The following is a 21,738-nucleotide window of genomic DNA, read 5'->3' as shown; positions in this document are numbered from 1 at the left end:
CATACCTGTGAAGGCAGTAAACAAGAAACAAAGGGGCCGCCTACATGTTTAATTCGATATTTAAAGGTGCCTGCGGGTGCGGGAGGCACCTGACAGCGCCCATGCATATTCATATTGTGTGATTAATCACGCTCCAGCGTACCCCTGATTCGATACCTACAAGATATTCATACCTACAGACACCCTTTTGTTAACGATGTTGCCATAAGACAATATTATTACTTTTTATTTGTTTTTTCTTTCAGTATCAACAATAAAAGTTACTAAAAGCACTTATTTAAACGTTTAATTTTCGTAAATTATACTTTGATTAATGACTATTACTAGCTAATTTATTAGACTCTAACGTAATCATCGTATCTTCTTACAAATTAGGTTAGAAATTAAATTGGTATTTCAATTTAAAAGTCATTATTACGTAGTGTTGCAACACTGTAAATAAATAAATTAGCATCTACATTCTGAAGATAAATAGGAACCTAAATGGATATATGTTAATTTGTAGCCTGTTAGCATAATTTGTTGTTGGTAACTTACGTAATGAAGACGACTAACTATGTAAAAAGGCTTTCTTGTTATCTTACTAATATTAAATGCGAAAGTTTTGATAGATGATTGGATGGACGTTTGTAGCCTAAATTACTAAATAGATCTCAATGAAATTTGGCATAATAAGACATAGAAAGCCAATATTTGAATAATCAATTGTCATAGAAAACAAAACATATAGGTTTTAGTAATACTTTAAGCAGCCAGTATTAAAAAGAAATTAAATTAAAACGTTCATTCATAAAAAACTAAACTATTTTCACACCACAAATACAAATATGATTTATTAACCTATTTTAATGAAGGCAAAGCATACGCCACGCGTGCCCACGATTTTTTACGTTCCTTTCATAAAAAGTAGTTTACAATGTCATCTCTAAATCCTTCCATCGTATATAAAAAAATATTAGCATACGGAATCCATATTGAAGTCGTCCTTTCTTGTGAGCCTACATCTGTCAGTGGGCGGATGAAACGAGAGATGCATTTGACTTTTATGCAAATTCACACACTTTGCCGGCTATTAGTAATGTTATTGCAATTCGGTTAGTGCGAATACACCCTTTAATACATAATAATGAGCACGGATATAACATTTAGTCTAAAATTAGAATGTGTGTTATCTGATGTTGATCATGACTTGTAGACAACCATCTTAACAATTGGATTGACGACCAAAATTCAGTACAATAGGGTAATTTTTATACATTTTGTTATCTAGATACATATTGGTAGCATATTATACACTACTGATTACCCATCAGCGTCAATCACGAATAAAGCGTTGTCATGTGAAAAATTAAGTGAATTCCGTGGAGTGACAAATTAGGCGGGTCAGGGGGATATGCGGGGTGAGGGGCGAAGGGAGTCGCGTGCCGCGGTCTCGCGGGACCGCTGACGGATTGCGGGCCGATTGCGAATGACGCCGACGTCCGATGTTCCCCCAATCGTCAACAGCTTGATGCTTTGATGTCGACTGTCCGATGACACCGATGTGACTCCTGGCATATAGTGGAAACATTATCTTAAACGGCATACGTGAGTTATTAAAATCAACTAAAGTGATGCCACATCTCAACGCTTAAAAAAAATTGAATGCTTTAATATTATTGTCTATACTTAGCTCTAAAGGTATGATCATGTGGCATGAGATACATTTATAATATCTGTTTTATATTTAGATTTTGAGTGTACAATTGTGATTCGAGTTTATGATTTAAAAAAATAACTTTCGAGTAACGTTAGGTAAATATTATGGAAGATTAGTTTTTTTCAAAAACCTTTTACAATACCTATACATGTGACATAACTAATATTTACGCTAGAACTATGTAATCCAACAAACGCACACAATAAAAATGTATTCGTATACAAAAACAAACATTTTTCATCTATTAAAAGTGCAAACAGAATGTTTGTACAATTTTTTTTTCATTTACTCGTAACCGTTGGGGCGCAAAAAGGTAAGTGATCGCGGCATATTTTTCAGTACGAGCAAACACACTCTCCATTCATCGGCGCAATGAAAATATTGGCCATTTATCTTTGGTCCGCCGGAAAAACGACCTGTCGCGGCGGGTCTGTCGCCGCCGGACCTGTCGCCGGCGGGCCTGTAGCGCCCGCACGCCCTGTGCTGTGTGCATTGTCAATGGAATTCATTTATCGCGTTCGCTGATATGTGAAATCACTATTTCGTTTTGATGCCCGTTGATCCTTTCCAATTTTATTGTTTTTGCAGTACAGTGGGTACGTAAATGTATTTTTCCCTCGCTTCGTGTCACGAATGTCGTATTGACGCATTACGGAGAAACGATTCGCGATATTTGAGTTTATCAATAAATAATACATGCATAGTCCACCATGCAATCAATATAAGCTCAATATTTTAACTATTAACCTGTGTATTTTTTAATCTTCTGACTGACTAGTTTTAGAATTTATAAGCGAATAAAAGAGTAATTTACAAATGAATGTCCTACATGATTACTTAGCTTTATATAGTCGCAATGACTAGAAAACACTAGTGACGAAAATGTCTAAATAAGATATTAACACTAAAACATTTCATTAAAACTAAGTAAATAACAATAGAAACATTTTGAACCATTTGATTAATAAAAGAAACGGTTTTAAAACGAAATATGAACTTTGAAACTAGTTACGCCATCTATTGTCGGATAGCGAATGCTCAAGTAAAAACTTTTCGTCGATAGATGTCCTTTTTAAAATTTACTCACAAAAACAATGGCGTAGATTTAAATTTTTAAATACTAATGTTTTTACAAATTACATAATTATGATTTGTATTCATTTCATAAAACGTGGACAGGATGATGGTAATTCATTTGTAAGGGTTATTTAACCGGTACATATAGTGTAAAAACTATAAATAAAATTACTTAATTATATCAAAAATCTTTATTTCCTCCACTTTAGACCCATACAGTAACCCATAAAATATAAAATACAAAAGTAACAAAAATACAAGAAGTAAAAAAAAAAATCACAGACATTAGTTAGATACTAAAGAGTAACACGGTAGGAACAGAAGGAATGTTTTTACTGAACGTGATATTAAAATCTAAGAGCGGGCGCACACCTTTGACTAAACTATCGTACAACGGTTGTGCGATTGTCGATTGTTTCGCATTCAACTGTTTAGTTGGATAACTAAAAATGGAGAAGTATGCGCATCTCCATATAAGCTCATAAGATTCAAATGCGACTAAACAGTTGTGCGATAGTTTGATCAAAGGTGTGCCCGCGCCCTTAATGTTGACAAGTAAGCAGCGAAACTGTAACATAAAACAACACTTGTAATCATAATATCTCAAAAATTTTAATGAAAACGAAATACATATTTTGTAACAGATTTTATACCTGTCAAAGGATACCCGCGTTATTTGAGCAATTTAAATAAAAAAAAATCTCAAGCGAGTTAGTATATATAGTAGCTATTCCAGTAGCTGGAACACTGGCATGCAAGCTACAAAACTATTTTACTGGCATGTTCTCACCCTCATATTGTCATGAGTAATATTGTAAAAATTTCTTAAACCTATAACAATTTAACATTAATTCAATAAATAAAATAAAATTAACCTTCAGTTAAATGTTTTTAACTAAACACTGATTTTATTTTATTTTGTAGATTCTTTATCACATATTTTTAAATATTTATAACATAAAATTTATATTACTATAATAAAATTTATGAATTTATTTGCATTGATAAAACATTTTGTGCAGATCATTATTACTAGTGTAATAAAATATTCAGGAAATAAAAAGACTTTCAAGGAACCCTAAATTAATCCCAGTTCTTAATTAAAGGCATTATTACCTCTCAAGGGCCTTAAGTCATTTTCCACTGAGCTAAGTCGCGTTATTTTAATCTTTTTGAAATAGTATGGTATTTGTGGCAACGAAAGAATGTTATAGCTAACCATAAATAAAATCCTTAAATAACAGAAACATGGAATAAACTACTCGTTATATTCATTACAAAGTGAAATAATAGAAGAGGCGATTAAAGCGCCCACTCTATAATTATTCATACTGATAGCTCCGCTAGTGGAAAAAGGATAAACGCCTGTTACATTAAGTCCATCAACGACAAATATTGGTACAATTTACATTTCACTAATTCATATGCCTTTACAAGCACCATTGTACGTAGAAATCCAAAAGGACTAAGGCACACAAAACCAGACACCTGGTCCTAAATTGTTTCCTAACAAATATATGACAATAGTTAGAATATCCGCATGGTGTTAGCGCAGCCGTGGTTCATCCTATACTGGACGTAGATCATTGCAGAGTTATGCCAGTAATAGAGCGCACCTAGGACCAACACATGCCACCACTGATGGGAATGGCCGATATAGTCTACCTTACCGGGGAACCACCGTTCTGGTACCTGTCAAAAAGTTACACTTATAAAATCCTACTATTGGTTATAATATGCAGCTGTCTCTTTCATTCGATAAAGAAAATATGAAAGAGATAGAAATCTTACCTTAAAAGCGTATATCGCAAATGCTGTGCCGCTTATCACATACATGCCGATAACTCGAGGGAAAAACATCTGAAAGTAAAACAATAAAATAATTAGGGACATTAACAGTAACTTAAAGAAGCTTCGTGCACTTCTTTAAGTAAATACACTACTAAAATTACATAATCTTTGACGCGTTTACAAAGAGTACGTTACTGCTAGCACTTTAAGTCATTTAATCTTTGACCAAATTTGTCATATCTTTGCCAACATTTAAAAAAAAATATTACAATAAAGAACATTTCATAACAATAAAGAACTCTAATTGCAAAATCTATACTTTTATCATAAAGAGGAAAGATTTGTATTTTTGTGTATATTTAAATAACTCAGAAACTACTGGGCCGATGTCAAAAATTCTTTCACCATTAAAATCTACGTTATCAAGGAGTAAAATAGACTATATTTTATTCTTAATATGAATCTGACAAAGTCGCTAGTAACAGCCATTTAAATATATTTTATCTACAGAAGATATCATAAGCCAGCTTACCTGAACCATAGGGTTATCGAAGCCCCCCATAACATAAGTCCAGTGTAGAGTGGGCAGAACGCCGTACGCCGCCCAGCCGATGAAAACGCACATCTTGACCGCATACGGCACATTGAAGCGCGGCACTTGCAGCGCCATCGCCACAACAAATATCACAGTCACTGTCAACATGTAGAACGTCTTCAGTTCCTGAAAATAATACAAGTTGCATAAAGCGTTTATTTACAACAATAAGGTAATTTAGTAAGCTACTAAATTCCAAATGCACGCTTGTCGGTTTTTTTTTATATACAAAAAGGTAACAAACGAGCAAGCGGCCACCTAAATCCGCCAAAATGGCGAAGCGACCGCTGCCCATAAATCGACGGAGGAGGCACATAAAGAGGATATTTCCCCTTATGCGTCTCCTCCACAGTCAAATCCACTTTCCCATCCGAACCTTCCCTTATAAGAAAAAGGTGGGACGGAAAAGGGACTAACATTTCGGAGTTTCATAGAATAACAATAATAAGACGTCCAATTGACGTCTCCTTAGAGCAAAGTAAGCGGTTTTTTTTGTGAAATAGAGAAATATATTCGCATTATACATGCGTGCGTCACTACGCTATTATTGAACAAAAACTTTAATGTAATTTGTTTGATTGGCTTTTCTTCGTGACCAATACAATAAGATAATGAAAACCCATAAGTTAAAGAGATGGTGACGTCAATTTTATTTTTACAAGTCATCTTACGCTTTATTTTCGAAAAGTATTGTAAATTAATTTGTAAATAGAATCCAACTTTTTACTTAGGAAACATAGTAACATTCCAGCGAGAATACTTCAATCTATCTGTTTAAAAATTGCTTTTTTTACCGCCATTTTTAACAAGATATCAGTGTCAATGGCAACCTCCGGTACTTAAAAAAATATTTAAATATTGTAGCAGATTGACTTTTCCGTCGTATATAGGATGTATTGCGAAGTACTATAATTGACCTTGCCCTAATACCAGGTCAAGTTGAGGCACGTGGCATTGCGGGGAGACTGCGGAATGCAAATCAATACGCTGGCAACACCGTGGAATTGAATTGCTAAACGATCGTACATCAGAATTTCTAATCATTGATTTGACTGTTAAATTTCTCAGCCGTATTTATTGCAATAGACTAAAAAAACTATTAGAACGGACATACCGTAGTCGCCAGGTTTAAGAGGGGATATCTATACTATGATATTGTTTGTAGTAGTTTTATATCTATTTACAGTCTCTAGACGAAGGCAGCTGTCTCCTACCCATTAGAGATGCCCATGCTGCTAGCTATAACCTACCCTTAGAGGAATATATTATAAATTACACGCCATTCACACTAACAAACAGGCCAAAACTAACAATATATTCCTACCAAAAACATCGTAAGTAGTATGCATAAAAAATGAGGTTACAATAATTGAAAATTAACGAGCGTAATTGTAATCTAAATAAATTCTATAGCTGCAAGCAAGAGTAACAATAAAAATAAGATTAAAGATGGCAGTAGAGCGTAATTACTATCGTAACTTAAACTTTCACTTACACAAAATAATCTTCACGACTTTCCAATTACAATAAATCAACTCAGAACTTAGTAATCGATCTCTATTAATATTCGATTGTCTAATAGAAAATGTTTTATGTTAAAATTCCAATACATATAAAAATTTAAATACTCGAATTTTTGGTTTATAATAAAAGCAAAACAAACAAAAATTATCAATGTAATTGTCCTTGACCACATTTATAAAACATAATCATGATTAGATAGATATTTATAAATAACTATTATTTTTAACATATTTATGCATTTGTTAAAAAAAACTACGCACATAATCTACAGATTAGAATAGTTTCGACATAAATTATTAGATAACCAAATACCTAGAATTTTCATTCCAATTCAACTAATTTATTTATCTTTACTATTATTTATCTATAAAAATTAAATTTCTTCATTCGTATTTTAGCAGATATTCTACGTATACTATTTACATCTCATCTAAATATAATATTACAAATAATGGCGTATATGTTATACATTTAGCATTTATTACTGAACGACATTTATAACATAAACTTGATATTTTTAATTAATTATAATATGCCATTATCAATAAATGTAAAAGGCACATTAGTTTTATTAATTTGTCAAATATAAATGATTTAATACCGTTGTTTGAGACATTTTAATTAAGTTTATTAAAAGTATATTTTGTTTAGAAAACTTAAAAAAAGCAAGTTACATTTACGTCTCTATTTATAACGAGACGGAGAAAAACTATTTTACATTGTACCTATAAACAAATGGTCATACCTACTCTTTGAAATAAAACCAGAGACAAGTTTTTTTTTTCAGTGTACTTACGTGGTGGCACCAGAATGCATAGTATACGCCGGAAGTGTAAATAGCCAGCAAGGAGAGCGCGATGCCGAAGAGATCGTACATAAGGAATGTGTTGTAATCCGACTCGGAGCGACACGAGAAAGTGTGGTACAGAGCGGACAGCGCCATACAAACCTGAAATTATATACAAATTATTGACGTACGGTATATTACATTGGTAATTTTTAGGGTATAAAATTACTTCTGATGTTTTGTCATCCCCTGGTACTTTAAATTAAGCAATTTGGCATTTTTAATTATAGTTTCATAATTATTTATTTGTTAGCCCACTTTTCACTACTTAGAGAAAATAACGCCCAGAAATTATAAATGAACCTTTCTAAATAATTCATCTCTCCTTCACAATAGGTGAAATAATTGCTAAGTTGGAAAGTTAAGTGTGCTTAAAGGTCTCGTAAAACTTGACGTATTTAAGACGTTTTCTCCAAGTTTAAATGCATACTGGCAGTTTCATACCATTGGCTCAATGCTCAAATAAAAAAAAAATCATAAAACTACTGTATTTTTTTTACAAACTACAAGACGATAAACATCAAAATTAAAGTAACACAAAACAGGTAAAAAATCGACTAACTTTTTATACAAATCTTCAGGTCAGTCACATCAGAGCCATTTTAAATTATACTTTGCTTGCGTCACGAAACTAATAGCACGCTATATGTTAAGAGAACCATACACTTTGCATAATATTATCAACATAAACGAAGAAAAAAACGGTTTTAACAAAAAGTGATAATACACCTTATTTATTTTGCCTTAAAATAATAGATAATTTAAGACTTTTTTTTGTTTCCAAACCACCTAATAAAGAAGCATCATGAACGTGTCAAAAAACGCAGTTATAACGGTATTGTATTGAACCGCTTTCTAGTCTTTACAGTTGCCATGACGACCTAAAAAGCGATTAAAATTTGTAAGTCAGCGAAGTCAACAATAATCGATAGTGAACAGCAAAAATTATTTCATACTACTGAATAATTAAATCTCGTACAAAACGCTTATTTCCATATGTTACCGACTAATGGAAAAATATACTCTTAATTACATAACCATAGATCACGATGGTACAATATTGTACAGCTATTTTTTTTAATACTTTATGATATAACATGTTGCCTTTTTGTTATAATATTCATGTGCTAAGGAAAAATGTAAAAACCGACAAGGCCGCAAACAAAATATGAAAATCATAATCAAGATTAACATTCTCAATAATTCACAAAGTAACGATAACAAGTTTTAATATAAAAAATCCTCGTATACAATGAGCTACTTTTCCTTGACAACGTAAAGGTTTAAAGTTATAATGAAATTGTCTGTAATTATAGTAATCGGCCAACTTATTGATAACTGGCTGTTGCTGGCGACTTCGCATGACATTAAAAAATATAGCCTATGTTAGACACAGATAAAATTACCTTTCTAACGGTGAAAGAAAATTGAAAACAGGCCGAGTAGTTTTTGCGTGAAAGAAATACATACAATAATACAAATCTTCCCTTATTAGCTTTCGCCCGCGACTCCGTCCATGTGGAATTAAAAAAAAATGAGTAGCCTATTTGTTCTTCTAAACTATCCTCTAAATCTGTACCAAACTTCATCGAGATCAGTTCAGCCGTGTAGGCTGCAAACTCTAACAAACATCCGTCCATCCATCTAAACTTTCGCATTTATAACATTAGTATGAAATAAGTATATGTATTGAACAAAACACTTACAATATAAAATGGAGACTTGCATATTTCCTACAGCCTTGTTTTCTTAGATTCGTGACTGTACACATATTATAAGTGTTTATAGTATAAGATTGACAACAGATGCGGTTGTTACTTTCATCGCTCGCCACATCTATAGCTTTCACTCATCATGTACACGCAAATATTAAATGTAAGTCATAGACGCAAAGATTTTTAATTCCTAAAATTTTTGAAAGTATAAAATGTACAAAAACTTCCCGTATGGGCAGCTATGAGCAGCTATGGGCAGCTAAAGGCAGCTATGGACAGCTATGGGCAGCTATAGGCTATAATTTGTCAGTTATTTTGATCACAATTCAATTACCATTTTATATTGAATCGTGGAACAAGCCAGCAGTGAGTGCAACAGTATGTAGATATTCTAACGCTGAATATATATAAACGTTTACAAACTCAGAGCAATTACGATAGATTCATTCATGCTAAAAGAAGTGTCTTAAGTTTTCAATAAACTGTACACATGTTTATTCAATTTCCCCTTGTATGCGCTTTATTTTGGTTGGTAAGTACGTATATATGAGAATATCTTAGAGAAAACTGTCAAAATGTTGGTCAAACTATTGGACTAATGACTATAGGAAAGTGTTCAAGTCCTAAATACCTTTAGACTTAAGTAAATAAAACTGTTTTGACATTTGCGAAGATTGGCAATACCTTTTTGTCGTTTTTTTCAACGCATAACTTTCACTAAAACGTCAGCGGGCCGGTCATCCGCGCATGCGCAGTGCGCACTTTCGATGCGTCCGCCAATGGGGCAGCACATAGATTTCGTAATTCATCTCGAGGAAATAATGACACTTCGCACCGAAGTCGAGACAGAGAAATCATGACCATACATAGCTCGAACATGCCGAGATATTGCGTATATGCAGGAATGTTAGCCTACATTATTTATTTCCATACTTAGTTAAGTAACTAGAGCCTAAACAACAACAGTGAATGGATATATACACTACACTTCTGGCGAGAATAAGAAATTACTACTAATTAGGATAAGGTTCCCTAGTTTAAATATAATTACATAATACTTGAAGGCAAACAACTGATGAACCGGAAGGTATAACCGGAAGATAAAACCGGAAACATGACCGCAATAAATAAATTTAAATATCATTACATAACCAGTATGTGCATCTCCAATATAATTTGTAACCTTGGTATGCGACATAATTTATTATAATATTTAATCAAATTGTTTCAGCGCAAAATAGTAAAGAAAATCATCGAAATTTCGATTTAGAACCATGGTTTCCTCAACATTTTTTATGCTGAATGTTATTAAATATTAGCTGTTTCTCGCGGATCCGTCCACGTGAAAACAATATAGCCTATATCGCTCACAGATAAATTACCTTTCTAATAGTCAAAGAATTTTTTAAATCGGCCCAGAAGTTATTACGTGAGTCAAATACATACAAAAATACAAATATTTCATCTTTATAACATCGCAGTGATATTTAACATGCTTAAGTCTCCGTGACATACACACTGGTTAAAGTTATACAAGTCCGTGTTAATATTTTACTCACCAAAAAACAAGAAAACAGGATAGCTGCAACTGTCTTGTCGGTTAAGGTAGCGTGAATATTTATGATGACGAGATCATTGATCGTTAGAAAGAGCAGGAGAAAGAAACCAAATATATGTGTCCATATGTTCATGGTTTCATTCGTCCACCAGAATATACTGAAACAAAATTATTTATTACTTCATTTATTCCTATTCGTAACGGGCTATACATGCATGCCATATTGTTTTTGGTGGAGGGGAACGTGTTAAGTTCTAACAAATGTAGTTAATTGATTTCAGAGACATATATCCCTATCCATCCATCCCTATTTAATCTCGTCTCTATATTTCAAAAGAAAAAAATATAATAAACCCAAGTCTAATATAACCGAGTATACAGTAAATTAGACAAAAAAAAACGAAACAATGTACAATTAATTACGTGCTCGTGAAACTGATTAAGATTATTATAATGAAAATGGAATATATTTTTATATGACCTCACGTCAAGGCTCGTTCTGCGAATCACGGAACTTGGCTTAAATTTCCATGTGTACATATAATGAGATAGTTAATTAGTATTCATCGAAATTACAACAAGCCTAACTATATCTTTATGTAGTTTCGGGAAATAATACGAAACAAATTACATTTCACTCTTCAAAATCAGACAAACCCCTACATATATTTTATCGCAACAAGAACCATAGCAAAATAAACATCGCCGTTGCGACCAAATGGTACACATTAGGAGCCCACTCAGACTACAGACTTTATCAGCCAATAGTTTATGGGAGCTTAATCAGTATGAACATGTACGGAAGTTGGTACATTACAACGATTTCGTTTTTAGCTATTTTAACTTCACAGCACAATCAATTCTGTGGTTTTCAAGGGCTCTAATTGTTAATAAGATGTTTGTGCCACTAAATAATCTGTGGAGATACATTTTAAAACAAACAATAATTTTGCAGGATTAAGTAGCTGCGTTCAAGTACAAATAAATGGATTTAACCTTAAAATATGTTGTTTACGGAAATGCAACAGTACGTAATATTACAGTAACTCGTTCAATTGATATCTAGGTCGTAATACGTATTTTTATAATCATTTTTTTATTATCCAAGAGCCATCATACATAGTATTTACCAAAAAATATAGTTTAAGCTTTAACTAAGTGGTGGCGTAACTATACCAGATTTAATTAAATTTTAAGTATAGATTGTCACACATTTACGTATAGGCAGTCGTCTTATTTACGGCATGTTAGGTTCTCGTAATTCGCGACTTAAATCGAAACGACGCAAGTCGAGACATATTTTTTCATATGTTTACATGTTAAATTCAAGGGTTAGGTTCCACACGGATTCGAAACAAAAAAAAACTGCATTTATAACAAATAGAAGATTTCTCAAAATTAGAATCAATTTGATCATTATTTTGATCATCTCGTATACCGAAAATCGAAACAAATGACGTACGTTTGAGGAATAGTGTCAAAACATTGTTCGACATAACTTGAAACGACGTAAATCAAAACGACGTAAGTCGAGGACTGCCGGTACTTATATTTGAAACGCAAATTATAAACAGCAACAAATCTAAAGACAAAGAGAACCTTTAGCATGCGTAAAGTTGTCAGGTTGTATGTGGCATGATTATAAACACCAAAATTGCACAATTTGATGCACGATGTTACACTCCAATTGGAATCATTCACAATCACTTACAACACAATAATCTATATTCATCTATAATAGTTATGTTACTGAATGTACACTTTTATGCATTAAATATAATAGAAAATTCGTAAATAAACCAAAGCTTGACTGTAATCTGTCCTGAGTTTTCCAAAAGCTTATACACTCTAGCTTAATAAAATCCTATTAAAACTACTTGTAACATTTAAAACACTTCAGAATTGGAATTTGATATTTTGGATTCATTATTGAGGGAAATGAAATCAATAAGAATAATATACAATTAATTATTAATTATGAAACAAAATTGTATAAGCACTAAGAACCAGTTTATTGCATAATTTTCATAAAATTTTAATTTTTAACTTCATCATCACCAGCTCACTTTACGTCCCCACCGAGGGGTTCGGAGCCTACCCTAATAAGGGGTGATTAGGCCATAGTCAACCACGCTGGTCAAGTGCGGGTGGGTTGACTTCACACATATCTTTGAATTTCTTCGCTGATATGTGCAGGTTGCATCACGATGTTTTCCTTCACCGTAAGAACGTCGGGTAAATTATGTACATATGAAAATTCGAAAAAATCGAAAATCACATTGGTACAACGTAGCAGGATTCGAACCCAAGACTTGTGGATTACAAGTCAAGTGTTCAAACCACTGAGCCAAAAACGCTTTTTTATTTTTAACTTAAGTTATTTTAAATATCTAACCAAAATGTCCATCTTACCTCTCCCAACATAATCTAGTAGGTAGTAACTTCCGATATCCATCTCTGATGAAAGGATTGTGCTGCAAATAGACTGGAGCTTCTTCATATTTTAGTAACTGTCTGTAGTTTATATACAAAATATCTTCTTTAGTTATATTATTATTGTCTTCTAGTCTTTTTCCTCTACGGAGCAGTGTGGTGCTGCTGCAGTAGTCTTTATCCATAATACATTCTTCTTCAACCTTATAAAAGTCAATAATATAAATATACAGTTTAAAATTTTAACACATGTGTAAGAAGTTAGATTTAAATTATTGTTTCAAGTTAAGAATTTGCAATTTTCTCTAAATATCATCTATATTTCGTATGATAAGCTTAATCAGACATGAACTGTATATATTTTGTTTGTTATTATTTTTTTGCTTATTAACTTAATAAAGGTTTTCTAATAAAAAAAACATATTTAACATTTACAAAAAAATTAAATGTAGTTTTGTTATTCATGAAAACAATTGTAACAAAAATAATTCTAGCTAATTTATTTAAAAAAATATAATTCAACAGATATAGATATGTATTCCACATAGTCCCATAAACTTATACCATAAGTTACTACATCTACTTTGGAAAATAGACATTAAGCAATAAATACTTACTTTCTCGATAGGCATAAACTGGAGAGTTTCTGCATGGCATTCACTTACTTTTCTAGTCATTGTTATAGTCATGGTGTATTTTTTGGTCCAAGAATGTTGTGTGAAATACTAAGTTTACTCACAAGTAAAAGGCACAAAAGTTCGAAACTTGCTTACAATTGTTTTTTTTTATATTTAATAACTACAAAGTTGTCTATAAAAAACAGTGAATGATTTAAAAATTAATAGGGAAATAAACGAAATAGACACTGCGACACACACACCCTACAGATCTGGAACTAATTTAAAGACTAAAAAGTTTATTTGGTTTTCGTTGATGTTTTGCCATCTTTCTTCAACTCAAACTCAAATCTGTCAGCTAACTGTCATCTGTCAACTTCGAATGACGTGTGACGTACAAGAATGTCAAAGAGTAAAAGGCCTGTTTCTTATGTGATCTATGGGAAACGTGGTTCAATTATTATATTACTAACAATAAAAAAGTAAAACTTACAATACTCTACGAAGAACCTAATGGCGGACTTTAACTAATAATAAACTACACTTTAGACATCTTCTTACATGTTAATTTATGGGGATTTAGGCCAGGCACCACTTACAATTATCCATTAAGCCACAAAAGAATGCAAACCGAATAATCAGCAGCTGACGTCCTTCAATATTTAATAGATTGTCGCTATTCTAGTATAGGTTTAATCACATTTAACACCAACAGTCGTGTGAAATGTAAGTGATAACACTTCACGCGGCGGTATATATAAAGGGGTAATTAATTGTTTAAGCAATAACGAGATTCATCAGATCTATTCTCAATGTCCTTTTCAATAACTAAAATTAGCTTAAAAGTTTCTACATAATTGAAGATTACCTAAGAAGACATTTTCTGAACAATATGAGTTCTGTTTACACCTGTAAAAGTTTCAAATTGCACAAACGTGAATGAAAATAGATACTACTCTACAACTACTGTATCCAAAAATAGCGCCGGCAAATCTTAAGCGTTCGTCACTTCCGAAAAAAAGTGTTGCTACTTTAAGACAGTAAATCGTATCAATTACAGTTATATTTTAAGAACAGAAAACAAAATAACATAAAAACATAATCTATTTAAAGTAACTAAACAATATTTACTAGTTTTCTATCTCATTATGGATATTATGAAGCATAAGCGGTAAAATAAATAACAATTTAAAAAATTGCGTATGTTAAAAATTTTAAACATACCAGATAAAATGAACGCTCCTTGCAAATGGTCGATTTTCCTGTTTGCTGTTCTCCATTCGCCGCGAGTGCGTTAATTTTGTTAGAACTTGCGATCTGTCCTAATTCCTATTATTTATTAATATTAGTTATTATTATTTTTTATTTAAGTATTTAAAGTTTTACTCCAATTGTTATTATTTCATTATTACTACATAAAACGAATAAGAAGTACTTTTACGTTTAGACGGGAGCCATCTTGCAATCTCTAATCAAAGGTCCTTGGCTCACAGTTTCGTTGTCTGGTTGAAAGTCAGTTTATTCCATCATATTATAATCAAATGGCGTTAAAACGAATTAATAGGGTACGTACAGCTATATTTTCTCTTTATTTGAAAGATTTACGCGTTAAATAATAAAGTGCTATAATTTTTGAAGAGTTCGTAGTGAATGTTTCGTCATTGTGAATACCTATTAGGTATCGAAATTTCTTCTGGATAATTCTGAGTGTGTGATTTTTATAAATTCAACTATTACTATAATTATGTTCATATTTCATATTTTAAGAAGGATTAAATGGTTTTGCTGGTTAACTTTGATGACAATTTTATGCACACGGCGTACATAAAATGTCGGAATTATGTGCCAATTTTGAGGTTTTCTTGTCATGTTTCCGAGACTTACTATGATCGAAGCTAAAAATCCAAATTCTTGTGAAAGAAGTATTATTTTGGAATTCAGATTAAGCCATTTTTAAATTGTAATTTATTTAAACCGCTGATTTTGCAAGTGATGATGTGTTTGACTTATCTCGTATTGTGTTTCCTGCTTTGTATGTAGATGTTATTTCCGTTTCCAGGAATTACAAGACCTGGGCAGAGATCCACCAGCACAATGTTCGGCAGGACCACACGGGGAAGATCGTAAGTATCTATTGATTTTTAAATTCTAACTTACCACTTTATGACTCATTTATGAAGTAAAGACAAAACAATAACCTTTCGGAAAGGGTAATATTGTTTAATTCTATCTTTTTCCAAACAAATATTGATTTTCTTAGTAGGTAGAAGTGGAAGTGTTCTAATGAAATGTATAAAAAGATTTGCACATTTAGTTTTATAAAGACCTAAATTAATCAGCTGTTTCCTTTAAATGTATTCAGTAAAATGCTTTGTTTCATTCGTTTTTTTCGTTTTTAACTTTGTCCTTTTAATGGCTTGTGAATGTTTAATCCTATTAAGTTTATATAATCTATTATGAAAGCATAAGTATATTTTTATAATGTTATTATATCTCTTTTCAGTATTCCATTGGCAAGCCACAATAATGGGTCCAGTAAGTTTTTTGTTAAATATAAATATTAAATGCTTAACAATACTGTTTATGAATCAATAGTCTTTTGCCACTATTTCATATGAGAACAAAAAAAAAGGAAGTACTGCTTTTGTTAAAAGTTCTTGTATTTTGCAGGTCGACAGTCCTTACCAGGGGGGTGTGTTCTTCCTAACTATACATTTTCCTACAGACTACCCATTCAAACCACCTAAAGTTGCATTCACAACGCGTATTTATCACCCCAATATAAATAGTAACGGGTCAATTTGTCTTGACATTCTACGTGCACAATGGTCACCTGCACTTACCATATCCAAAGGTACCATACTAAACCTAAAAATTTCTTAATTATTGTTGATTATATAAATCATTAATTTTGTTCTTTCTTTTCAGTGTTGCTTTCAATCTGCTCATTGTTATGCGATCCAAACCCGGATGACCCCCTGGTGCCAGAAATTGCTAGGATCTACAAAACCGACAGAGAAAAGTACAATGAATTAGCCCGTGAGTGGACAAGGAAATATGCCATGTGATGAGTCAATTGTGACATTTGCAAACATATACACACATCGCCACAGCCCGGGCTAACCCCTTTCTAAGTTCCCGCTCCCCACTCCCTCTTAGTATAAAATCTCAATAAATTATCCAAAATTAAATAAAAATGTATAAAACACTATTGGTCATCTGTAGAGTTTGCAAGTTTGATGTTGTCTCCAATAATTTTAATGTGCAACTCATCACATCAAAGTTTATGTGCAAGAGGCATCTTCTATGATGGCAAAATTGTTTTGTTAGCATCGTCACTCATTTAGTTGAAGTTTTGATTATTAGTTAAATTTGTATAACTTGAATTTATGTATTCCTAAAAGAATTTGTACTTTAACTAGACATAAATTGCATTGTGAAACTGTACAATAGCATATGTTTAGGATATGGAGCGTTCCTTGCTTGTCATCCGGTTCACTTAAGATTTTGTCAATGTATTGTAAGCAAAGCTCATGATGTTAAGAACATTCTGGTAATGTATGTAAATGGTACAACAAAATGAGCTTCTCGACGATGTTGAGTGAGTGGTTTTTTTTTACTAGTAAAGCATCTCGTTTAAGTTAGTGAATGTAGCTTGCTACAGCAGACTGACATTGGCTGAGTGGTCAGTTTTCTTTCATCCACAATATCGTGAGTATCGACGAAAACGCTCCTATAGGGCCGAGATTCAGTATAAATTACAGTGTATCTCATAAGATAATAAGTTTAATCTAGACATTTTTTTTCAATATGGCGATCTTTATAATTATAATTTTATCTAATATATATTGTGGTTGTAAGGATACTTGCGTTGTGATTTCCTCTCCAAATTCTCCTTTCCACATTACCATCCTTTTAATCCATTTTAATATTAGCAGTATGGCAAACTGACTTAGCATGTTGGCGTAAGTGGCGGCGAACACTCACTTGGCTAACACTGGGAGAGCAAAGTTAAAGCTTTTAAATTGTAATCAACAGACAAGATGTATTTTAGCTTCACTAAATTGTAAGAAAACAATAAATTATTGTGTATGTAAATAACTATTTGAGCTTTATTTAGGGGTCATTTCCTTGATTTGGGTGGTATGTAGCAGCTTTTGGCTGTCATACATAAAATGATCACTTTTTTTAAAACAATCTTGAATTTTTTGATTTGAACATTCAAAATTTATGAAAACTGGATGTTCTCAAGGACACTAATTTGATCTTAGACCTAAATATAGAGCTTTTTGGTGGAAGTAATACATCTTTGTCTTTAGAAGAATAATTTTGCTTTTTAAATGTTCAAAAAAACTAAACAGTTCTACTTTAGTATTTATTTCATGACTAATTTGAGCTATTATAAAAATAATCCATTTGTGTGTCGCCTACAAATCGATTTAATCAATTTAATAAAATTGAAATGGATCTTTTCTGGGGATACAGCAAATATGGAAAGTAAAGCGTGTTTCTAGGTTAAAAAAATCTGTGATTCCAGTAATGAGGATAGATCGTTAAGGATATGGCCTGGTAGCGACATTTAGGTGTAAAAAATCAGTCGGGTAATGAGATTCATGACCGTTAACCGTGATGCTGACGTCAGATTTAAATATATTTTTGAACAGACAGACTAAAAGGGGATTGGATTCTGCAGGCGCACCTATAACTATAGGAAGCTAAAACAATAAAGAGCTTTGCCTCTACTATATCTAAAGTGGTTGATGTCAACAGTGGTCATTCAAGGGCAGAATGACGATAGGTTCGGAAACATGTTTCGTAGTAAACTTTTACTATAATGGTAACACTAACCGCAATGGTAATTATAGAGTTGGTGGTAATATCTGTCTCATCATCGTCGTGCGCCATCTATAAAAATGTAATCTGCTGATCCAATTATTGGTTAGAACTCATACTATTTTTATCTTCAAGGGCAATATGACTGCATCACTCTGCTCCCTTATCTATAGACCATATATGGTAATATAATTTTTTCTGCCCTTATTGAAAGCAAATACTAAATAATATGCGCAACATTTGTTTTTAACAGATTATAATATCGGTGATTTGTATGTTTATAAATTATTTATAAATCACCGCAATACTTTGTAGTTGTATTTGCTACACTTCAACATGGAATACAATCAACAGTTTTCTGGTTGCGAAGTATCAAAACTGTTTGTATTTACATGTTCTATTGATAGGCTTTTTCTTTTAAACATTTAATGTTTAAGTCAGTATAGATAAAATAATTGTTTATATCCAAATAAAAAACTAATGTTGCAATTTAATTGCAATGGCTGCAAGAGAAGTTAATTCCACCTGGACATGACAAGGAACTAGAATCAATTGTAAAGCTTTACTCCAGCGTTCAGAGATAAAAATGTATAGATTTATGCATAAACCACCTTTTTAGTGGATAACAATAAGGGATTGTATACATAAAAGTAGCGCCTGTTACGAAGCCACGGGTGGAATTATTTTCCTTATACGATGACAATACTTTGCATGTCATTATTGTGAAGGGACAGAGAAACAGCAAGCGCTGTTATAAGCGCACATTAAAATTTAATTTAGCTACATGTATTCAGAAAACGTGTTTTCCTTAAAATTCTCGAAATTGTCTAAAAAAGGTGAAACATGATGACTTCTATCAATATATCTGCATAATTCAACTAATTGAAAAGCAATCAAATCTCACGTAGTAGATAACTACGTATCTGTTTTAATTTTCTTATCTAGATATACGATAAAGATCCGTAGTTTGTATGACTTTTATTATAAAAATATTATATATGCGTAATATTTTTGTGCTGTAAAATACTGTGGATCGTGGATACCGCAGAGCAATTTCCAAGGAGTTACCAGTTAAAAAAATAAATAATAATTCTTACATTTATTACTACCAAAATATATTAGTGAAATAAATACAAATTTCGATACATTGAAGACATAATGGTCCTTATAATATAAATCAAAAGCATTGACAATCATTAACTACTCTAAACATTATTTTTATGACTGGCAATATAAACATACAGACTAAAATTAATTTAAATCTTACATTTTACTGTTTATTTGTACACAAATTAGCCTCTGAAATAAAATACACTAAACATTTTAATGTCTTTGATAGTTACTATATTGCGAGGGATTTTACTAGATTTACATTTTAGAGGTTAAATTGCTTTATTTAAAAAAAATCATAATGTTTACGACATATTGAATTGGAACCAGTGGCTTTTACATCCATGTTCCCAAATACATTTATCTAGCGATTTTATCATCAATTCTCAGCAACTGCTTTTTTTTACTGTCATCATGATTGCGTATTTTAGCAATTCATTGCTTGAGAAAGGCAAAGACCGGTGGGTAAATATTACTGTTCGAATACTTTTGGCTACGTAAAACAACAAATATTCTCTCTGGATTCAAATTGTTAATGAGAAATAACTATTTTTGTATTACTTTGTACACTTAAATATAAATACAAGATGATTGCATCCGACTACCGTTTTACATATGCGTCATAAACCGTTATGTAGAATCTATTCACATGTAGATGCGATTTTTGTTCACATACAAAACATGTTACAATGTTATAATCTGTAACTATAGAAAGTTTTATAATGACTCTGTTCAAATTAACAAAAATAAATAAACTTTTGATAAGATAACGTTGACAGTTTTAAACAAATATTTTTATAATATGCAATTTTGTTCTGGTACAAATGGTTGCTTTTACGATGTTTGTACATTTTATCTACCATTTTATAATTATTTCACCATTAGGAAACTGCATTATTACTGAGTGACATAGTCTATTTTTAAATTTAAGCAAACAATGTCGCAAGAAAACATAGTATGTATTAAACCAGTCTGAACTAATTATCTACAGAACATTGTCTGACGACATGAATAATCTTTATCCATTATCGTATTTGGCAGTGATTGCTTAATTATTTAACTCAATAGGGCGATTAACAATTTAATTTCTGATAATTGTTCTTTGTTTAAAATATACGAGATATTATTGCGGGTGTAGATTGCCGTGACATTTGTATTGACAAATACTGTTGTCCCTTTTTATTCAAAGCAAATGTTAGAGATGACAGTGTTACAATGTCACTGCAGTCAAAACCCAGTTTTATCGTACTGGTTTTTGCTCGCGACTTCGTCTACGTGAAAATAAAAATTGCAAAACAATGTTGCCTATGTTACCCGGGGACTACATAGTTTTTTATTAATGAAAGAATTTTTGAAATCCACTCAGTAGTTCTTGAGTTATTTCAAAACATACAAAAATCCAAAATTAAAAATCATTCCTCTTTATAACATTAGTATAGACATAACCACCAAGGGAGGGAGGTCTCCTGCTTTTGGTGACGCCAACTGTTTCTACAGAATAAAAAAATATAAAACAGATACAAAAACTATGCAGAAAAGACGGTATTATTGCTAGCTTGTCACTCTTAGAACATCGACTGGCGACAACCTAATTTTATTCATTTTTCGATTATTAGGAGCTTAATTATAGTTTTAAATACATTTTTAAACCAATTATTATTTACACGTTTACAGTTCAGTAGTTTCCATATTTTTGGCGTTTTTCATTTGCTCTAGCTGTTGATAGAATGCGCAATCAGCTTGGTTCGTTCCAGTTTCCGTCTCATCAGATTGTATCGAAGGGAACGCACCAGTTGTTATAAAATAAGGTTTATCGCTGGCCAAGTCCTGGTTGACTGCATTTTCATCTAAAGAATCACGTTCAGATTGACTTAGTTGTTCATCGGATTTGTACCAGTCGTTCTCGTAAGCCTGCAGCCATATTGGATTAGATCCTTTC

General features: G+C 32.1%; 3 protein-coding genes across 3 annotated transcripts in view; 1 reads left to right on the top strand and 2 right to left on the bottom strand.

Annotated features, from left to right (window-relative positions):
• Positions 1 to 3,758: 3,758 nt before the first annotated feature.
• Positions 3,759 to 14,218, bottom strand: LOC106102048 (progestin and adipoQ receptor family member 3). The gene is made up of 7 exons (XM_013281455.1): positions 13,857 to 14,218; positions 13,219 to 13,442; positions 10,808 to 10,964; positions 7,483 to 7,635; positions 5,100 to 5,288; positions 4,568 to 4,636; positions 3,759 to 4,468 (listed from the first exon to the last, which is right to left on the bottom strand). The coding sequence occupies exons 1-7, from the start codon at positions 13,926 to 13,928 to the stop codon at positions 4,304 to 4,306; spliced, it is 1,029 nt and encodes a 342-aa protein (XP_013136909.1). The 5' UTR covers positions 13,929 to 14,218; the 3' UTR covers positions 3,759 to 4,303.
• Positions 14,219 to 15,114: 896 nt separating this feature from the next.
• LOC106102032 (ubiquitin-conjugating enzyme E2-17 kDa) lies at positions 15,115 to 17,719 on the top strand. The gene is made up of 5 exons (XM_013281423.1): positions 15,115 to 15,421; positions 15,916 to 15,979; positions 16,360 to 16,391; positions 16,527 to 16,710; positions 16,785 to 17,719. The coding sequence occupies exons 1-5, from the start codon at positions 15,398 to 15,400 to the stop codon at positions 16,922 to 16,924; spliced, it is 444 nt and encodes a 147-aa protein (XP_013136877.1). The 5' UTR covers positions 15,115 to 15,397; the 3' UTR covers positions 16,925 to 17,719.
• A 2,859-nt stretch (positions 17,720 to 20,578) lies between these two features.
• Positions 20,579 to 21,738, bottom strand: part of LOC106101966 (cadherin-23) — a 20,442-nt gene continuing 19,282 nt past the window's right edge. Inside the window, 1 exon segment of the mRNA XM_013281357.1 lies at positions 20,579 to 21,738. Coding sequence (XP_013136811.1) covers positions 21,468 to 21,738 — 271 coding nt within the window. The 3' untranslated portion in view covers positions 20,579 to 21,467.

This window comes from Papilio polytes, unplaced genomic scaffold (assembly GCF_000836215.1).
Source record: "Papilio polytes unplaced genomic scaffold, Ppol_1.0 DF823934.1, whole genome shotgun sequence".
Taxonomy (NCBI): Eukaryota; Metazoa; Arthropoda; class Insecta; order Lepidoptera; family Papilionidae; genus Papilio; species Papilio polytes.
The sequence above is the reverse complement of the archived record's forward strand: the minus strand, read 5'-3'. Positions and strand labels throughout refer to the sequence as shown.